General features: G+C 36.9%; 1 protein-coding gene across 1 annotated transcript; it reads right to left on the bottom strand.

Annotated features, from left to right (window-relative positions):
* Positions 1–375: 375 nt before the first annotated feature.
* LOC129254282 (vacuolar protein sorting-associated protein 35-like) lies at positions 376–21577 on the bottom strand. The gene is made up of 11 exons (XM_054892734.2): positions 21484–21577; positions 15007–15105; positions 14435–14531; positions 13147–13270; positions 11990–12172; positions 11276–11498; positions 9070–9153; positions 7288–7397; positions 6308–6404; positions 3247–3395; positions 376–676 (listed from the first exon to the last, which is right to left on the bottom strand). The coding sequence occupies exons 1-11, from the start codon at positions 21484–21486 to the stop codon at positions 376–378; spliced, it is 1470 nt and encodes a 489-aa protein (XP_054748709.2). The 5' UTR covers positions 21487–21577.

The following is a 21577-nucleotide window of genomic DNA, read 5'->3' on the forward strand; positions in this document are numbered from 1 at the left end:
ACACCTATTATTCATGTGTTCTGTTATCTAACCACCTGTACTGGATGCACAGAAACGTTGTTGGCGCTAACAATGCGCTAACAGAGGCCCTGTTACAACCGGTATTGTGGCAGCGATGCCTAAGGTTACAACAATGCATTACTTACACATTGAAATAAATGTTTTGACTTCAAAATCCGAAAGATGTGACTGGGCTTACTGTTAGCGCTCTGTTAGGCTAACAACGCTTCTGTGCGGCCAGCACTGGTTAACAGATGCAGATTAGAGCATAAATTATTGGCGGTTTGGAGCATGGGATCAACTGCGAGCAGCTTGACCTTGCTCCTTCCTTAATACTTAATACACCTCCCTGATCAGAGTAATTGTCACCATTTTTCATTCCACACTGCACACTCTAGAACTCACCTCGTCCGGTTGATCTGGCTGATCCTTCACCAAGGGCGCCACCAATGTCAGGATCTGGTCAACCTGCTCTTGGCTGGGCACAGGAAGGTTGTTATCGATGGCATTGTTGATGATGTACGCACTGGTTGTCTTACGGCCCTCATAGTCCAGGTACTCCACCACGCGCACGTAGTGTTGTAACTTGAGCAGGGTCAGGATGTTGTTGTAGGAATCTACAGGTATCTTCAGCAGTCTCTGCAGCTCCTTGGCAACGGCACTGTTGTATTTCAGGCTACACCGAGGGAGGTGAAATTGAAAATGTTTCTCATAAATCAGCTAGTAATTATTATGTGGAGGAAAGTAGGGAAAACCTATGGCCCGTACTTGAAGTCTGGTACTTAGAGTCTAGTTAAAATTAGGCGATGGTCTCGCTCTGTGCAAAAGTTCTCGGAAGCCAAAAACCTTGAAAATGTTGCTTTCAATGATGTTTCTTACATTTACTTGTGCTCTTTCCTTGTAATCCAATGGTGGATGAAACTATTTTCGTTACCACCCGACAAATTAGTAGATAAATTGAACCACTACTCCTAGAGATCTGTGTCGCAATTGGCTATCCACATTGTAATCACAACTTGAGACCGGATTTTAAATTAAATATGACTTCAGAATATGGGCCTATGACGTTGCTTTATAAAAAGCATGGATTGCAACTACAAAGCATGCAAAGTATACAGAGCATAGTGATCGATTGTGTGGCTGATTTTTGTGACTGATCACACATGATAATCAACGTGAACAATAGGCCTGGGACGAATGTCATTTTTACCATTCGATTATTTCCTGAAAAAAAAACAATCGAATGATTTGATTGTTCGTCGGGAATCACGTCCTTTAAGTCACAATAGTTGACCTACTTTATGGTGACCTCCCGAATGAAGGAATCTCCATCAAAGTCACATGTTTATCATAAATGAAAGAAGGCCCTTTTTCCCCTTCTCCATGATTTTCATATAAAGAAACTACATGAAATGAGATTAAATCTTTCAGTTTATTGTTCCAATGAAAATCTTTCCTAAATCAATGCTGGTACCCTGGTGCCACACCCCTGCAAATGAATGAATCAGCCCAGATCAGCAGAGTCCAAAGACGTCTTAGTAAACAACTCATTCATGAAGTATTCTTTGAGACTGACACACAGGTGGTGCATTTCACTTCTTGAAAAAATTTAATTCCTTGCCCACACCATGTCCCCACCCCCACTTGTGGCACTGCACACGATGCTACACATGTATTTCAAAAAACATTTTGCAAAATATTTGTGTTTGAAATAATTTTTCATTTGAAATACCTTTCAAAATTCCATTTTTTTTAAATTTGAACCTACATGTATAACTGGGTCTATTTTTGGAGACGAGTCAACACAGTTCCGGTGATGGCGGCGGCGCGTGTTAGAGTGTTGTTTTGATTGTGTGAGGGCTGGTATAAAAAAGGTTGCATTGTTTTGGAACATAGAAGGATTTCTCCGGCTCCCACCCCCTATCTTTCTCTCTCTCTCCTTCACACACACACACAGATGGGGAGGGGTCAATCTATTTCCTGAAAAGGGAACGCAGGTGGCTTCTTCTTCATAATCTTCTTTCGTTTCCCAAAAAGTTTCATTGGCTATCAAGGTCCAATAAGCTCAAGTGAGCTACATGTAGTTGTGTGTTTACTTTCTGTTTTGAGCACGCAGACGATGACTTATATTGTGTATCGAGGGCAAGGCCGAGTGGGATGAATATTTTCGGAGCTCTTTCAGGTCGGTGTTTAACTGTGAATGTGATACAAACATTGTTCATTTTTGACAAATTACCCCGGTAACATCATTTTAAACCTGTATCAAGTATTCCAAAACTGTTGTCATCATTGTTATCTTGTCATTTTGTTACTATTACTTGGGTATTCGAGTTATCCCAACGTTATAATCGGGATCTGCCGAACATTCGAACAGGGCAAATTTTGCTATTCGATTAGCGATCGGGGGCAAGCCATTCGAACCATTCGATCGATCGATGTTTACTCCCAGGCCTAGTGAACAATTGTAGATATTAGCCCCGGGATTGGTTGCTATTAAAGTTTTATGTAACATGGCTTCAGATTTCTTACTACAGAAGTGTACCGTCATAATGTACATGTTCCACGAAGCACTAATCTACCTAATAAAATAACAATTGAGGTATATATTCTGCCTCTAAGATATCTACACAGCAAAGGATTAGCAAATTATAAAAAACACTCATACTTTGGTTACACCTTTGCAGATTTCACTGTTATTAATTTGAAATAGTAAAAAGTAACGATCAGATCTAACCCTGCATGTAAATTATCAAACAATTTTTCTTCATTTTCATCTTCATCAAAACTGTTCACACATTTCCTGGATTCTTTAACCAGGATGTAATATTTTGATCTCGTAGTCTATATTATAATGACACATAAATCTCTCAACTCCTGAAGATGGACAGTCAACTTTTAATCTTATATTTACTAACCCCCCCCCCCCCCCCGAAATATATAATATGGTCCCAGGCATTTCTCTTTTTACAACAAAGATGAAATAGCAATCAGTCTTTATTTCTAAATCATAAAGGAACACGATACAAAAGAACAATACTATATATAGATAAAGAAACATGTAAAGACAAATAACATATCAATGGTACATGAATTTCAGCAAAACAAACAGAAGTAATATTGACACGTGAATCGTTATTACAAGAGGGTTGAAAATATTGAATTGTAGTTGGGCATGGACTAAAAAACCATGAGGTTGGTTTCTGCATACTAACACTTTTCATTACAGCACTACTTAGTGATACTCACTGTTCTAGCTTGAGCTTTTCAAAGATGGCTGCTGTCGTCTCTAGAACCTTGTCAATGAAATCTACCCTGTCCTGGTAGCACTTGAGAGCCAGGTTTATCAGGGAAACCTGGAGGGCCACAATGTCCTCGGTGGGCATGTCACTACGGGCCTGGAAATACACAATGAGAATGATTTTTATTTACTGTTTCATGTGTGTTCATAACATTCACAGCAAATACATGAGAATAATAGAGTGATGCATGATTATTGCATTATACAGAAAATATTGCACCTAAAGACGTACCATTGCCTATAATATTAGAACACAAAAAGGTGTTCAGCACCATAAACTTGAAACTCAAGTTCACTGCTAAACCTTCATAGGGTGTGTAACACCTACCCAAAGGGTAGGTCTATTCCAACAAGAGTTTACTGTGCGATCCAGCACTTCATAACGTGCGTGTCTATCTGTTTGGCTTACTAAAGTGACATGATTATGATTTCGCTTTCATGTCTGCCATTAATTACACTCCATTCATAACAGAAACAGTAATGACTTCTTAGAATGATACATGTATATGAATATCAATTCTGTAAATCCCCTGATTAGTCCTGATATGTTTCTTGTCATTTCTGCAACAGAATATTTCAAATTTTATAATCCTTATCATTTTAATTATTTAGCTCAAAGAATATGAAAAAAATGGAAATTTATGAACCATGAAAATACCTAATATCTATACCAATAAATTTATATAAGATGTGAGTCAAATAACATCCCCAAGTTATAAAGATTTTATAAAATGATGTATCATGAAGTGAGATATACCACTTAAGGTTTATTTTTAGCCCACACTCTAAACATGATTTATACTCTACTTTCTAAAAAAGTGCTGGTATAACTCCACAATAAAATAACTCCTTTTTTCACAGAATTCATTTTTTATCATCATTGATTGGTATATTAAAGGGGTATTCTGGCCTAAAATATTTATATAGAGTAAAGTTCGCAGAGCAAAATGCTGAAAATTTCATCAAAATCTGATAACAAATAATGAAGTAATTGAAAGTTTAGCAATATTTCTTTAAAACTTAATGCATGTTGTCATGAATATTTATCAGGTGGGCTAATGATGTCACATCCCCACTTTCATTTTTCTTGTTATTACATGAAGTCATATTTGTTTCATCATTTGATACATGTGCGATTGATATGTCTCCTTTATAATGAAATAAGTTGCAGCAATGAATATTTAATGCATTAAATCAGTTGTCAATCCAATTTTTTTTAGTTCTTGGAGGAGAAATGTGAATAAACCTAATTAAATATTATAAAATACTAAAGAACAAGTGGGGATATGACATCATCAATTTGCTCAATGAATATTCATAAAGACATGCCTGTTTCACCAGAATACTGCAAAACTTTAAAATGTCATAACCTTGTTATTCCTTGTCCGATTTCGATTGAATTTCACTTCATTCCACTTCATTAACAAATTATATGAATGAAGGTGCCCTAATAAGGGCACCCACAAAATATCTGCAAACTTTGCCACTTCATTAACAAATTATATGAATGTGGGTGCCCTAATAAGGGCACCCACAAAATATCTGCAAATTTTGCCTTGTTTATGAGATCCCTTTTCTCAGGCATGAAAAAACAAATTAGGATAAAATCTTTGTCTCTAGCTTTCTAATATCCAAAATATGTAAAGGAAAATGATCGAAGACTCATTTTACACAAAAATAAAAACATTACTGAGAGAGGACACCAGATGGCAATTTGAATTCTAACAACTGGGGAAAATCCAACTACCACAGTGACTACACTTTTGTAATATTGCAATGTCAGATGATACTCAAGGTTATTTCATATTACTTACTATTTACCAATGCTTAAGCAGGGTGTTAACTTAACAGGTATGAATAATTATAATTACTTAAATGAAAACATAGATTTATTACGAGCAAAGGAGATGAGCTCCTTGTTTAAAATACAATATGATTAAGGCCATGGCAGAATATTATATCATGCAGTGTCCGAAAGGGAGAAGGACTTCTTCAGTTTACAATGCACACATCTCTTATTCTCTAAAGAAGACTTGTCACTTTGACACCTAAAAAAAGTGTGGGGAAGATCTTGGCTGTTGACTGCAGAATAAAAATGAAAGTTGGCAGCGTATTGCCTGTGATGTAATTTCCAAAACTAAATCAATACTATTTTCACTCCGAATCATTGCATGTGCCAAGTCTCATGAGCATTGGGAAGAAACGGAGGAAGTGGTTTGACAAAAAAAGACTTGAAATGCACACATGAATACATTGCCTATCCACCCAACCATATGCGGATTCCCATATGCATGTACCCACTTTCGAACTTTGTTTGGCGAGGTATAAAGAATGCTTTGTGATTACAAGAATGGTGTAGCATACAGAAATAGAATTAATATTTCTAATTGAATATAAGTTTTGGTACATCATACATGGTGTGCTATAGTTACGCTAAATTGTACAATTGTATATTTTCATGTTACAAGGTCCTCCTGGGTGTGGAATACAGAGATTCAATCAATATGTGGAGGCGTCACGGTCTAGTGGTTAAGACTCATCTTACAATCCAATGGACACGGGTTCAAATCCCAGCCATTGCGTGTTTTCATTCAGCAAAAAATTTACCCACGATGTGCTACACTCAACCCAGGTGAGGTAAATGGGTACCGGCAGGAAGCAATTCCTCGAAAAGCTGTGAGCACCGGAATCGGTAGACTAACTTAGCCGGGGTAATATAGGAGTGCCTTGAGCACCAAGTGAACCATACAAATCCATTATTCTTTATTATTCATTTACAATCGATTTCAATTTTTGAACAAGGTGTGCTGAAGGCTCTCAGTGATATTAAATTGTACAACTGATTGCATATTATACATATATCCTCCAGGACGCAGTCCTTATTGCGCAGGAACAGTAAATGGTAGCAAATAAAAAATAATTTTTTTTTTCATGGATTACTTGTTACAAGGTACTGAAATCCTAGCATCTGATTGGCTAAGAGGAAAATATGGAGGGAGTGTAACTTACCTCAATGATTCCAGCAATCTGAAGTGAGAATATGTCAAATAGTTTGAGATCCGATGGGATACCTGCAGTGTCGTCGCGACAGGCAAACAACGCTAACCTGAAAAGAGAACACAAGAACATATCATATTATGATATAATATCTCTATGGGTTTTCAAAGAACTTGGATACATGGAAGCCATTTACAGCGTACATGCATTTCAAGGAATTTATTCCTGCCAAGTATCCATTTTATCTCGCTTGGGGTGATGAGGGCAGCACAATGTGGATCGATGTCCTGCTGAAGAAAACTATGCCATGGCTCTGATTTGAACCCAGGACCCTCTGTTTCAAAGTCCAGAAATTAATCCAATGGACCACAACACTCCACCAAAAGGTGACAGACAGAAGATGTACTTCAGTGAATGCAAACACAGGCACAACAGTACTTGTTCTCCCTAACTGGCAGCATAAGGATTTAATTATTATAAATTTCATATGATAAAATGCAATTTAAAAAAAGGTGGGGAGAGAACATATTCATTAAGTGTCCATTGCACAAACCAGGATGTCATGCATGGACCTCTTTCAACAACAACAACAAAAAAATGCCATAACTTCAATAATTTTCATCCACTTTTGTTTAATTTCCAGAGTTTTGCTAGTTTTGAATCAACTCGAAGATTCATATCAATTGCTGGCTTGAGTACCTGTTTAAATGTGTTTAAAATCAAAATGATTTGCAAATTGAAACTCAAGATTTTAGTCAGAAACCCATTAATTTATGCAGAATCTGCATAAATCAAATCTCTTGGGAAAAGAGATATATGTTGGACTTACATGAAGATGTACATGACACATTCTTTACATTCTGGTATGAAAAATGCTTCTGTAAGTCGAATACTTCATTAAAAGGTTGAATTATGCATGCAGACTCTATATTTCTGTACTCTAAGAGCAAATATCACCAAAATAATCCCTTTTTTTCAAATAGGAAGTGTACCTGTCGATCATGGCGATGATGATATTCTTGACATTGACAGCAGTATTAAGATCAGCGCATGCCTTCAGGAACATACTCAGCGTTTGGAGGTGAAATTCATCTGGGAATACCTACAAATGGGATAGAAAATGTATTTATTCCAGATACTTAAATTGTGTCTGCACACATGCTTTGATAAATCTATGAAAAACCTGAAATAAAATAAATTGACAGTCTAAAGGATGAGTACTGTGACAATGATTTTGTTGGAGGTTACCCCCCCCCCTAAAAAAAAAGACAAGAGAAGGATCTTTCTGCTTCTTAAATTCATAAATTATCTACTCATAAATTTGTATTGCACAGCTGTAATATGAAATATATTCAGCTGCACTGGATAGTTCTTTTGTTACTAAATTCTATGAAGCAGTTTTCCCCCTATCTAAACATATATTTTTCAATTTATATTTGAAAATATTTACAATGATATTCATTCTTTAGAATTTAGATGTTACTATTGCACTCTAGCCATTTGCTAGCTTATTTCGTACAGGCGAAGGAGAAGACTAAATCATAAACAATGGGTGAAAATCATGGGATATTTCAAGTTTCATTGCTGTGTTAGTGTTAGGAGTGGAAAATTTGGCTGCCAGACCAAACTCCAATTGATTAATCTATGAAAAATCTGAAATAAAATAAATTGACAGTTTAAAGAATGAGTACTGTGACAATGATTTTGTTGGAGGTTACCCCCCCCCCCCTAAAAAAAAGACAAGAGAAGGATCTTTCTGCTTCTTAAATTCATAAATTATCTACTCATAAATTTGTATTGCACAGCTGTAATATGAAATATATTCAGCTGCACTGGATAAGAGTTCTTTTGTTACTAAATTCTATGAAGCAGTTTTCCCCCTATCTAAACATATATATTTTTCAATTTATATTTGAAAATATTTACAATGATATTCATTCTTTAGAATTTACATGTCACTATTGCACTCTAGCCATTTGCTAGCTTATCTTGTACACAGGCGAAGGAGAGGACTAAATCATAAACAATGGGTGAAAATCACGGGATATTTCAAGTTCCGTTGCCGTGTTAGTGTCAGGAGTGGAAAATTTGGCTGCCAGACCAAACTCCAATGGATTTATAAAACTGATACCACTGGCTTTATTGATAACTCAACACCTGAGGCCAGTTTCATACAGAGATATGACTATTGTGCAACTTTTTCATTTTGGCAACTATCATGGTAACAGGGCTCAGCAGCCAATTACAATCAAGGTTTCCATGGTAGCAATAACAATGGAAAATTCAGAGTAGTTTGAAGTCTTTATGGAATGGGCTCCTGGTGAAATGAGTCCCAACACGAGCTTCTTAGTTCTAATGGTGGCTGGTGTAAATATCAGCCCAACACCACCACCATGTGAAAACTTCAACTTGAAATTACCTAATGCAATTAGCAGCATTTGCTTGTAAAGGGTTAAAACACTTCCTGGTGGATTTCCCTGGAGTTGCTCACACACACTTAGTAAAATTGTGATACGGATTCTAATCAAATGATTGGCTGAAACGGATCATGTGACAAGTCATTTATTTGAGCCAAAATGCAAACTTGCTAATGACTGGTAAATGAATATGTGTACCGGTCAGTGTTTTGAGATGAGGATGGTATTATCAAATAACACAGATCCGCATTAATATCTCATAAAATATGTATTTAACATCATCTTGTTTGGGCATTATAATAGTTACCCGCACTTCTTACTAGTGCCCTCCAAGGTGTGTACTATTTGTCTACTAACCTGGATAATGCATTCCATGAGATATTCCTGTGCAATGGTATCCCTACAGCTGACCACCTGTTCTATCACTTCAGGCAAGATGTCCTGGATCAAATAAACATATATCAAAGGTGCGATTTCCACAGTTGGTATAATCCTAGATCGTCTCGTTACCCATTATGGAGAATTTCGTAAATACTTTATAGTGCTATTCAAACTTTAGGGCTTGTAACAATCTTCTTGTACCTCTCAACATCGACAGTGTTCAGAAACAGAAAAGGTGAGATTTCCCCACTTAGAATAAATTCCTAGATTGTCTTGTTGATCTAACTTATGATCTCAATGCCTACTAGCATTAAGTTTGGTTCTTTTTTTTAGTGAAAATGTCCTTTTGTCCAATGATCAAATGGTCTGTTGCCACTTTTATCTAATTCAGTCTTTGCTTTATCTCACAACCACTTTATATTACCAGTTTGTCTAATAAGATATATTTAGTGGTTTTTCGATCTTGTAGGACTCATAACAATCTTCTTGTACCTCTCAACATTGCTGGTCTTCAGCTAAGCCAGCCAATAATCTAGGCGTATGGTGCAGCTACATCTTTGATGTTACGCTTAACGCATTAAGAAACCTCTGACGCAAGAGTGGATGTGAAGCACCTACTGCCTATTCACTACATCTTAAGTGACAAATATCTGATGAATATCTGGTGTCAATTTTTTGCATCAGATCACAGTCCATAAAAAGAGTGTCGCTAAGGCGAGCACATAATACGCCCGCCTGTAAAGCGGAAAATGGAGATATCGTTCAAGCAAGAAAAGTGGAAGGTGGCGACTTCACCTTTGACTGTCTGACCTCAATATCAATAGAATTCCTGAGATCTATGCTAGTATCATACAAACCAAATTATATGAGCCCAAAGGTTAAGTTCAACTGAAGTTATCGCGTTTACAAGGACTGCAGCAGGGTAAGGTGAAAACATTTCACTGTGACATTGAACTTTGATCTTTCGACCTCAAAATCAATAGGCTTCCTGGGATCCATGCTAGTATCATACACACCAAATTATATGAGCCTAGGTTAAGTTCAACTGAAGTTATCACGTTTACAAGGACTGCAGAAGGGTACGATGAAAATATGTCACTGTGACCTTGACCTTTTGACCTCAAAATCTAAAGGCTTCCTGGGATCCATGCTAGAGTATCATACACACCAAATTATATGAGCCTAGGTTAAGTTCAACTGAAGTTATCGCGTTTACAAGGACTGCAGAAGGGTACAATGAAAATAGGTCACTGTGACCTTGACCTTTGGACCTCAAAATCAATAGGCTTCCTGGGATCCATACTAGTATCATACACACCAAATTATATGAGCCTAGGTTAAGTACAACTTAAGTTATCGCGTTTCCTTGACCTTTGACCTTTTGACCTCAAAATCAATAGGCTTCCTGGGATCCATGCTAGTATCATACATACCAAATTATATGAGCCTAGGTTAAGTTAAATTGAAGTTATCGCGTTTACAAGGACTGCAGCAGGGTAAGGTGAAAACATGTCACTGTGACCTTGACCTTTGATCTTTCGACCTCAAAATCAATAGGCTTCCTGGAATTCATACTAGTATCATACACACCAAATTATATGAGCCTAGGTTAAGTTCAACTTAAGTTATCGCGTTGACAAGGACTGCAGAAGGGTACAATGAAAATAGGTCACTGTGACCTTGACCTTTGGACCTCAAAATCAATAGGCTTCCTGGGATCCATACTAGTATCATACACACCAAATTATATGAGCCTAGGTTAAGTACAACTTAAGTTATCGCATTTCCTTGACCTTTGACCTTTTGACCTCAAAATCAATAGGCTTCCTGGTATCCATGCTAGTATCATACATACCAAATTATATGAGCCTAGGTTAAGTTAAATTGAAGTTATCGCGTTTACAAGGAAAAGTTAACCGACGGACGGACACAGAGCGTGATACCATAATACGTCCCATCGTTATAAAAAGAAAACGGCTGAAGCAGGACGAGAGAGTATAGGCGGTACTGCTCCACAGCCACTCGTCATACTTTTGCTGCGTCCGACACATCGATTACGATTAGCATAACAGTAAAGATATAGTGGAACCCTCTGCCAAGACTATAGGCTGCAGTTAAGCCAGATCAGATTGATCCAAACCAGGACCACAATCCGAACGGTAAGAAAGGGATCATAACTCACCTTCTTATACCTCTCCACATCAACAGTCTCCAGTTGACTGAGGCGGACCAAGTTAGTCCCCACCAGGATCCGGAGCTCGTTACGCTCTTTTTCCCTCTTCTCCCAATCCCTAGAGTGACCCTGATGCTGCATGCGAACCCACAGCTTGTTCATCTCGGCAAAGTTCAACAAGATGAAATCAATGGAGTCTTCAATATTCCCTCCAGCGGTCTCCGGATTATCACTAAAAAAAGAGAAGAAAATCAGGCATGTTCTCCTTAAATCAGATTAATAGAGAAATAGAACTGACTGATAAATGGAAAAGTTCTCTATCCATCTCAGGCATTTCAGAGAAAATATCACATTTATTTTACCATATCTTGTACAGGCCTCGCTTGAAAAGTGGCATCATGAAGTGCACTTTAATTGCTAAAGTCATCAATAACTTAAATTTTATTGGAAGAGATGTCATTGTCAATTTTTCTGTGCAATAGACCTGTATGAATTATGGAAGGCATTCAATAATTTCAAAAAATGTTATTAAAGTATTGCTATCATTACACCATATACAAGCTTATAAGTAAACAATGCTGTTTTAACACATTCCCGCATGCCCACATAGCAACCCAAGCTACTGAAATCCTTGCACCCGATTGGCTAAAAGTTAGTGAAAGTCACCATTGTTTCATGAAAATAATCCTCTCCTGATCATCAATCAAACTGTGGCTGGCCTACCTTTCATCGTTTTCAGTGTCTGGCAGGTAGTTCCTGGTGCATTGCAGGAGATAGTTCCTCAAGAAGAGTCCTCTGAGTGGGTGTTGAACACCCCTGCACATCTCTACCAAGTCCTTCATGATGTCCTTCCTAGAGCTCTGGTGCGCCTTGATGTAGACGATACCTACCGTGATCAGCAGATACCTGGAGGAAGCACAGCCATTGCATTAGGTTAAAGTCCCCAATTATGTGCAATATGGAAAATATGGAATGAATTCCATGGAATACAGGAAGAACACAGAATTCCTGAAATTGGACCCGTTGTTAAAAAGACTATTTTCAGATTGAATCAGCATTGTACTGAACGATAAAAACATGACAATAGATTTTTTTGTCACATGATACCTTACCACTGCAAGTAAATCAGGTCCTAAAAATGAAAACAATGAATTCGCAGTCCTGACGGAAAACTGAATCACCAGACAGCACAGACAAAGTTGTCAATCAGTATGCATCGTAGTCTTACAATCAATTAAAGGGATGGTCCAGGCTGAAAATATTTATATCCAAATAAATAGAGTAAAATTCACAGAGCAAAATGCTGAAAATTTCATCAAAATCGGGGTTCAAATAACAAAGTTATTGAATTTTAAAGTTTATAAATATTTTGTGAAAACAACTATATGCACATCGTCATGAATATTCATTAGGTGGGCTGATGATGTCAAATCCCCACTTTCCTTTTTCTTATGTAATTACATGAAATCATAACTGTTTAATTTTTTCATACATGTGTAAATGATGCGTCTCCATTACGATGACATAAGTTGTGGCAATAAATAACTAATGCCCTTAATCAGTTGTCAATCCAATTGTTTTAGTTCTTGGTAGATAAATTTGAATAAACCTAATTTCATATAATAAAATATAAAAGAACAAGTGGGGATATGACATCATCAGCCCACCTAATGAATATTCATGAACGCATGCCTAGAACTGTTTCACCGGAATAATGCAAATCTTTAAAATTCAATACCTTCATTATTTGTTACCCGATTTTGATAAAATTTTCAGCATTTTGCTCTTTGAATTTTACTCTATTTATTGAGATATAAATATCTCCAGCCTGGACCATCCCTTTAACAATCTATTTTAGACGGCAAATGCAAAAAACTTACAGTCGAGGGACAATGTTGCCTGCATACTGGACCAGCTCGTAGAGGTCAGCAATCTTGTGACCTTTTTGGTACTCATCAAGAAGGTACTGTTCTAGATGACGTAATTCATCACACACACTCATATCTATCAAATCACGGTTGTTAAGGCAGTAATATCATAAATAATTCCCTGAATGAGGCATATAAACGTGCATTTTGTCTGTCTGATTGATTAACTCAACACAAATTACATCACAATGGTCCAGATGAATGACTAGGGACCATAATATCCACACCCCTACTTCGCGAATTTGTCATTCTTCTATTGCGCCTATGTAGTAAATTATCAGCCCATAATATCCGTATTCCCATTTCATCAAACCCAAGCGAAAGACTTGTATATGTGAAGTGTATCTGCGTGCCATGCATGATGCGTGTCTGTGCTGTTTACACTTTACGTCACAATTACTTAGCTAGGATAATTACTTCATCAATTCACGAATAACCTGAATTCTCAACTACCAACAGGCAAACAGACATAAATTGCCACAAATACAGCTGCAGGCCTATACGTAATAATAATAATATTGACTGGCTTTAATTTTCGGGAGATACATTATATTTCCCTCAGGATGCCCATATTGCCCTCGTCAAGACTCCGGCAATACATAACTACTTCAGGAAATATATAGGGTATCTCCCTCAAAGCCAGTCAATATTATATGAATAATAGTAATCATACAAAAAACATGAATACTTTGCAATTTTGAACAACTGGTTACATGTATACGGCAGGAGCTACATGTATTGATCAACTTGCTTGTCTTAAATTTTACATAGCTATCCTGGAAAAGGGAAGGAATTATATATCAGTAGAGTATGAGATCAACACTAACTTCATATGTCACATTTCCAGAAAAACAAAACATTTCTTGTATTTTCTTTCTTATTCTATGGTACAGTAAATTTAATAGATGGCTTCATGATAAAAATAGTACATTTAATAAGTATTATTAATTCATAACATGGCTATCACAGTTGAGCTCTTTATGTTGCAAAAAAAAAGCTCACAATTATTTTCATTTTTCCCACCTCAACTTCTTTTTAAACAGTACATTTACTGTACATGAACACTTAATGCCAAATTAAATATAAAATTAATAATATAAAGTCAAATATCAAATCAAATATGTAATATTAAATCAAATATCAAGTTTATCAATCAAATATCTAATTCATCAAAACAATAACAATATGAATTCCTGTCTAGTGCTAATTCAACACAAAGACTTTGCAGCTGGTAGGATACATAGTTCGTAGTAACCCTTGGGTGAGAGCAGAGACGTACGTAGCTCTCCAAGCATGTTGGATGCATTCTTCAAACCATCCATCAACTTTCCTTTATCCTGAAGAGCAAATAGAAAGAGAGAGAGAAAAAAAAACAAAGATGAATCTTAGTTCTGGAGAGTCTAGAGCATTTCATTAAGAGATTTATCAGAAATTTTTGACAGATGTTATAAGCTACCACAAATCTTTGCATCTAATTGGCTGAGCGCATTTTTCAATGCACAGTGTTATTAAGGTGACTGTAAAAGATTATTGATAATTTCACTTTGTTTGATTTCAATTAGTCCAATGATAAATTACAAGGATGCTTGATTTGCTCATACAATTATGTTAAATGGCTCATACACAAAATTAGAGGGTTTTTACCCACACTGTCCCCATTTTCACCACCAGATTTTCTTAAAAATTGTATCATATCGATCAGGACAACAATCTGCTCTAAGTGATGATAATGAAATAAACATGCATAATCTACAAAAACATCTTTGATTTAATTATCTTTGACTGTATGACTGTACAGTCTGCACTACTTACAAGAGATCTCTTCATCTGGAAGGCTTGAACCTTGACAACCTGCTGGGCTTCCTCCAGCAGCTTCTCCTGATCCTCAGAACCTACAGCTTGAGTTGGAGGCTAGACATAAAAGGAAACATGCAGAACATCAGTGTTCTTATGATTTCAATGACAAGTGGAATGCCTCTGGCCGTCTCACCTGCATCACGCGATTCAATATAGCAGCAGTGCTGATTTTGAAAACTACTATAACTCGCACAAGATGTTCAGTGATACTTGGTTACTCTTATTTCCACGTTTTATGAACTAGACCAATACACTTATAGAGATATGATGGCAATTCAACAAATACCCCCAACGTGGCCAAAGTTCTTTGACCTTACATGACCTTTGACCTTGATCATGTGACCTGAAACTCGCACAGTATGTTCAGTGATACTTGATTACTATTATGTCCAAGTTTTATGAACTAGACCAACACACTTTCAAATTTATGGCTGTAATTCAACAAATACCCCAATTTGGCCAAAGTTCATTGACCCTAAATGACCTTTGCCCTTGATCATGTGACCTGAAACTTGCACAGGATGTTCAGTAATACTTGATTACTATTATGTCCAAGTTTCATGAATCAGATCCATAAACTTTCAAAGTTATGATGGTAATTCAACAGATACCCCCAATTCGGCCAAAGTTCATTGACCCTAAATGACCTTTGACCTTGGTCATGTGACGTGAAACTCATGCAGGATGTTCAGTGATACTTGATTAACCTTATGTATAAGTTTCATGAACTAGGTCCATATATTTTCTAAGTTATGATGACATTTCAAAAACTTAACCTTAGGTTAAGATTTTGATGTTGATTCCCCCAACATGGTCTAAGTTCATTGACCCTAAATGACCTTTGACCTTGGTCATGTGACATGAAACTCAGGCAGGATGTTCAGTAATACTTGATTAACCTTATGGCCAAGTTTCATGAATCAGATCCATAAACTTTCAAAGTTATGATGGTAATTCAACAGATACCCCCAATTCGGCCAAAGTTCATTGACCCTAAATGACCTTTGACCTTGGTCATGTGACGTGAAACTCATGCAGGATGTTCAGTGATACTTGATTAACCTTATGTATAAGTTTCATGAACTAGGTCCATATATTTTCTAAGTTATGATGACATTTCAAAAACTTAACCTTAGGTTAAGATTTTGATGTTGATTCCCCCAACATGGTCTAAGTTCATTGACCCTAAATGACCTTTGACCTTGGTCATGTGACATGAAACTCAGGCAGGATGTTTAGTAATACTTGATTAACCTTATGGCCAAGTTTCATGAACTAGGTCCATATACTTTCTAAGTTATGCTGTCATTTCAAAAACTTAACCTCAGGTTAAGATTTGGTGTTGACGCCGCCGCCGCCGTCGCCGCCGCCGTCGGAAAAGCGGCGCCTATAGTCTCACTCTGCTATGCAGGTGAGACAAAAATTATGTCCATGAACTGTCTTTCGATAACATTTTTCACTTTCCTTCCAAGAACTTATTTTGTTCTAGCCCCCCAAATCACTGACTAGGCCATCGAGAACACTGCCGTACTGGTGCTGTCTACAATTACAGAAGTTTGCCCAGGTTATTCTCCAACAGCACGCGACACCTGTTTGTATCAATTGCACGTCCCCCCAAAATAGCTGCATGTTTACAGGGCCTGTTGCAGAATGAGTTGTGTCTAAACGCAACTAAAAAAATCGAGCCCGTAACTAGCTACACGAAACCCAACGCATATCATTGGCTAAAAATCAAGATGCTTTGATTTTTGGAGCTGCGTTTGATCACAACTCTTTCTGACAACAGGCCCCAGGAAAACCCGTTTCTCGCCGCAATTGATACCAAGCAGAGTTTGAGCACCGGCCTGTTGACACTGCACAATAGCTTTCTGACCCATGAATTTGTGATTCTCATTTATCCATGAAAAAAAAAACAAGGAAAGGGATATATCCACTATCCAGCTTTTCATTTTTTTTCCATGGAAATCAATCGTGCCAATTGATATGACATTGCCATGGGCATGGGCATACTTTTTTGGCATGGCAATATGGTTTGCCATGGCACATAATTTCAAGATGATAAAATTGATGCCATGATTCTTCGTTTGAATGCTAGTGACCTGCTGAAACTCGACACGTTAAGCTTTTCTGCAATATTTTTTGTTCTAAAATGTCTTTTTACAAAATGAAATTTGCATCAATAGTGAGTTGAATATATTCTTAACATTCATTCTCAATTTCTCATGTCATTCTGATCTGCTGTCATGTCACAACTAAAAAAGTGTTGGCTGGAAGTAGGGCTAGGGCGACACGTGCGGGCATGATTTTGTGAAAGGAGAAAAGCGAGATCCAGGGAGCGAGATGTAAAGTTAATGTTATTTGTTTGACGGCTAAAATGCTTGTTTTCAATGTTTATTTTTCATTCTTTCATCTAAAACAGACTATAATTTCTTCACATATGTGTACAGTTTCTTCTATTGATTGATGTTCTAGGGGCGGGGGGGGGGGGGGGGGGTTGTGGTTGGCATGAGACCGCATGACATATCGATTAAAAATATCTATAAAAAAAATTTTTACTAGGTATTTCTAATCGATATGTCATGCCAACTCCCCCCCCCCCAGCCCCTAGATCCTGCATCGTACAGATCAGAAATATGCATAAGACTTTGCAATATCTTTCTAAAGGAAATTTGAGTTGCAAAATTATGAAAATGGTCAAAAACACATTTTCAAGGTCTCAATTTTCTGAAAAAAAAAAATAACATGGTAAAAATAAATCAGTGATTGTGTATATTTCCAAATTTTCACAACTGAAAACACACGTTCATGATACGAAGGTGTCATTTTCAATTGACCAAACATTATAAAAGGGGTGTTAATTCACCCAGACAAAAAGTTTATTGTAAAGATAGCAGAAAAAATAATGATAAGTATTGGTGAAAGATTGAGGAAAATCCATCATTGAAGTTTTAAATTTTATTAGAATTTGTATTATTTTTTATTTGTAAAGTCGCTGATTAAAAAATAAATCAATGAAATGTTCATCACCACCCAAAGCAATTGCTCGCATGGCTCATGTTTTAAAATCACCTCAGTGGCTGCCAAAATGAGTCCCATGAGAAACGATTTTTATCTCGACTTTACCTGATTTAATGGTTCAGCAAATCTCGACAGATTATCTCAATTTGTTGTCTCGAGTCTTGATGACAGACCCGGCCCAGCTGGGTCACCCAAAGTATTACGCAATGTACCTTATGACGAACAAGGTATCGCTTGCTTTGGCTGTGAGCTGAGCTTCATTTTGCTTTTCGGGGAATGATTTTATATCATAAATCATGTCGATATCACATCAAAACTCTTTACAAATATGTTACGAATCTTCAACAATTTTAAGACTTTCATTTATACCCCGGTTTATACCTCCGGGACACTTCACAATCCAAGTGATCTGATATGTTTGTGATTAGTGCTGCCACCAAACGGATATCCGAACGGTTTCCGCCCGCGTGGATAGATAACGGTTTTCATTTTTCGGGTTCGGGTATCCGTGGACACTGATTAACCACTTTCCTGTCACAAAAACTCATTAAATTTAGTAAGACTCACCAACAAAATTTATAAGTTTTAGTCGCCAATATAATCACCAATATCAATTTATCTTCTTCGGTAATATATTCCCGCCGAAAACCATCGTTTTTATATCAGTTTTGAAACATGACCTTATATCAGATTTGGAGCATGACCGTCCGTGAATGGAGTAAAGTTCCATTCTGACAACGATGGCGATTTTACTATGGCGTCGCTTAAGATCGTTTTTCTTTCCCGTCTTATGTTTTGATGATTTCAAATGCGTAACTCATTGTATATTAAACTTTAAACGATAGTTGTTAGAATGAAGGGATTAAATCATTAAAGTAGATTAAATATTTAAACAGCGTTATTTTTAAGTTAAAAGTGTGGAGGAAAACTTGAGAACGTATTTCCCTCCTATCAAAATATCCTTGACTGGCAAGAAGTTGAAAGTTAAAAATGCCTGTTAATCGAGGCATCTGTTCAGCTCACCAACTCAATTTCATTTCGACTTCTGTTTTAATGTGTACTGTCAATTATTATGATACTGATTTACTGGTGATTATGATAATGGCGGACTTTGTGATGAATGATAATGAGAGTGAAACCGAAATGAATGACGATGATGAGTGATGGCTAATGAAAATGATTTTAAATGATTATCAAGATTGATGAAGATGATAGCGATGAATGATGATGAGAATTATGAAAGAATGATAATTGTCAATTGAAAATCTCTTTCATGAATTAATATTTAATATATAAATTACAAAACACACATTTTCCTTTATTTCAGTTTAAATGGAATATCCACAATAAATTTTGATATCCATCATCGCGTAAACAACACATAAAAGGCGGTATCGTGCCAGAAAGGTTTATGATGCGCGCCTGCCGAGTATGTGGTCGGTTGTGAATCGACGTGTTTTGCAGTAAAACTTAATGGTGATGAATGTAAGTGATTAGTTACTTTGATTAAATCTTGTCTTGAATCTTTGTTAGAAGTGTGATTATGTTTCAGAAGTTGAGAAATGAGAAGCTTGGCTATAATTTGGGGAATGGGGAGAAACCCGACATGAAAATGAAAATATTCCAAGTACGATCCTATTTGAAGGTGTAGCGAGTGTAATGTGACCAAATATATATCGGACGATTCACTCCAGACACGTCCAGACAGGACAGCACGTGCGTGAGCTGAATGATGTAGGCCTGTCTGGTTTTAAACTTTTAGTAATAGTAGACTCGCACTTACACTCGCCTCGGTCAAATTCATTGCATCTTATTTCATTCGATCGGAACTAAAAAATAAACACACATACTCTCGCAACCATTAAATGGGATCGTAACTAGGCCCGACTTGTATAACTCAAATAATAGTCATTTACTAATAGCTTAGTCATACGATCTACATTTGTAGCCGTAGCCTCACGCTAACTCACATTAGTCAAATCCGATTGCAAAACAGACTCAACCCAAAATATTCAGCTTCTCGTAATTTTGTGGTTTTCAGAAATATTTTAATTAGCGCACGCTGACTCTCGCCATCATCGGATAGGTTCAAAACTCAAATATAACTGCAAATCTTAAATATAACTCAAATAAGTGCAAATGGATATTATTTTTTATATTTCAGGGTAAAATTTAGGATACCGTCCGGTTTTCAGTGTCGGGTATCCGAATATTGAAATATCTGTTTCAAGTCAGGCCTATTTGTGACTTCTGTTCTATTTCATTTTCCTTTACGCCATTGTCAGAATAATGCGTCATTTATATTTCTTAGAGAGTTCATAGCGAAAGGTATATAAAATATATTTTAACTCATTAGGACCTCAAAACAATTTTAAAACATTCCCAATCGATCGTTCATTAATCTGTGATGTTTGTGACTTCTATTTTGTTTTAATTTCTTTTCCGCCGTTGTCAGAATAATGCGTGATTTATATTGCATCTCGGTGAACGGGAGTCCATAACGAAAGGTATATGAAATATATTTTAACTCATTAACACCTCAAAACACTTTAAAACATGTCCACACACACAAAAAAGACCGCTAAATTTTGAGATAAACAACAACTTACCATTCCAATATTTTTGCGGATATCACTTTTAGGTATATTGGTGTGTGCTGCCGATTAAAACAGCATTACATTGAACTTCGCGGATTGGCAATGAAACTTGACTTTGGATCAAAGCGCATGTGAAAATCACAACATCACATATAATTTGGCCACCACTGAATCGGCGGGTTTCCGACATGCGTAAGAAAAATCCTGACGAGAACGCTGGAAGCGATGTTTGCCGACTAAAATAGAAATCCAGTGCCACACGTAGTTCGGTGTACGAGGTTAGCATTCTCATCTTGTATACAGTACCCAGTTGTTGTATGTTCGGACAGGTTGTGTGTCCGAACGATCACTTTTAACGTTTATAAATTATAGAAAGTCATTTGCCATATCGGATTTGGAAAAATTTATAAGCGAAGTTTCAATTTTAGTACAAAATATTAGGAAATATTATAGAAAACAAAATAGAAGATGATTACAACCATTGAATTCAGATTTTTAGCGTAATCCAAAGACAAAAAAGAAGGCTTCATAGATATAGTGTCCGGACACCCGACCCCCCATCGACCATCCTAACCGTTTTTAAGTACCGCGTACTACTGCTACACGAACCATCGCCTGCCATGCCACCGGCGTCTGCACTGTCCGCGGTACTGATCGTTGTGCATGCATGGCATGTACAAAAAAACGGGCCCCGCCTTAAAATTACAGCCCGGGATACATATTTCATGAGTAGATACTTTAGTAGTATCATTGTTGAAGATCTTATCAACCTATTCTAAATAGAAAATCTGTAGAAATAGTTCCAAATAAGTCTTACCATCTTGTTGATTGAGGGGAAAAATCTTACTACCAGTCACACTATCGAATATGGGTCATGCGCACGTACCGTACGTAAACGTAAACCGGGATAT

Source organism: Lytechinus pictus, chromosome 2 (genome assembly GCF_037042905.1).
Source record: "Lytechinus pictus isolate F3 Inbred chromosome 2, Lp3.0, whole genome shotgun sequence".
Taxonomy (NCBI): Eukaryota; Metazoa; Echinodermata; class Echinoidea; order Temnopleuroida; family Toxopneustidae; genus Lytechinus; species Lytechinus pictus.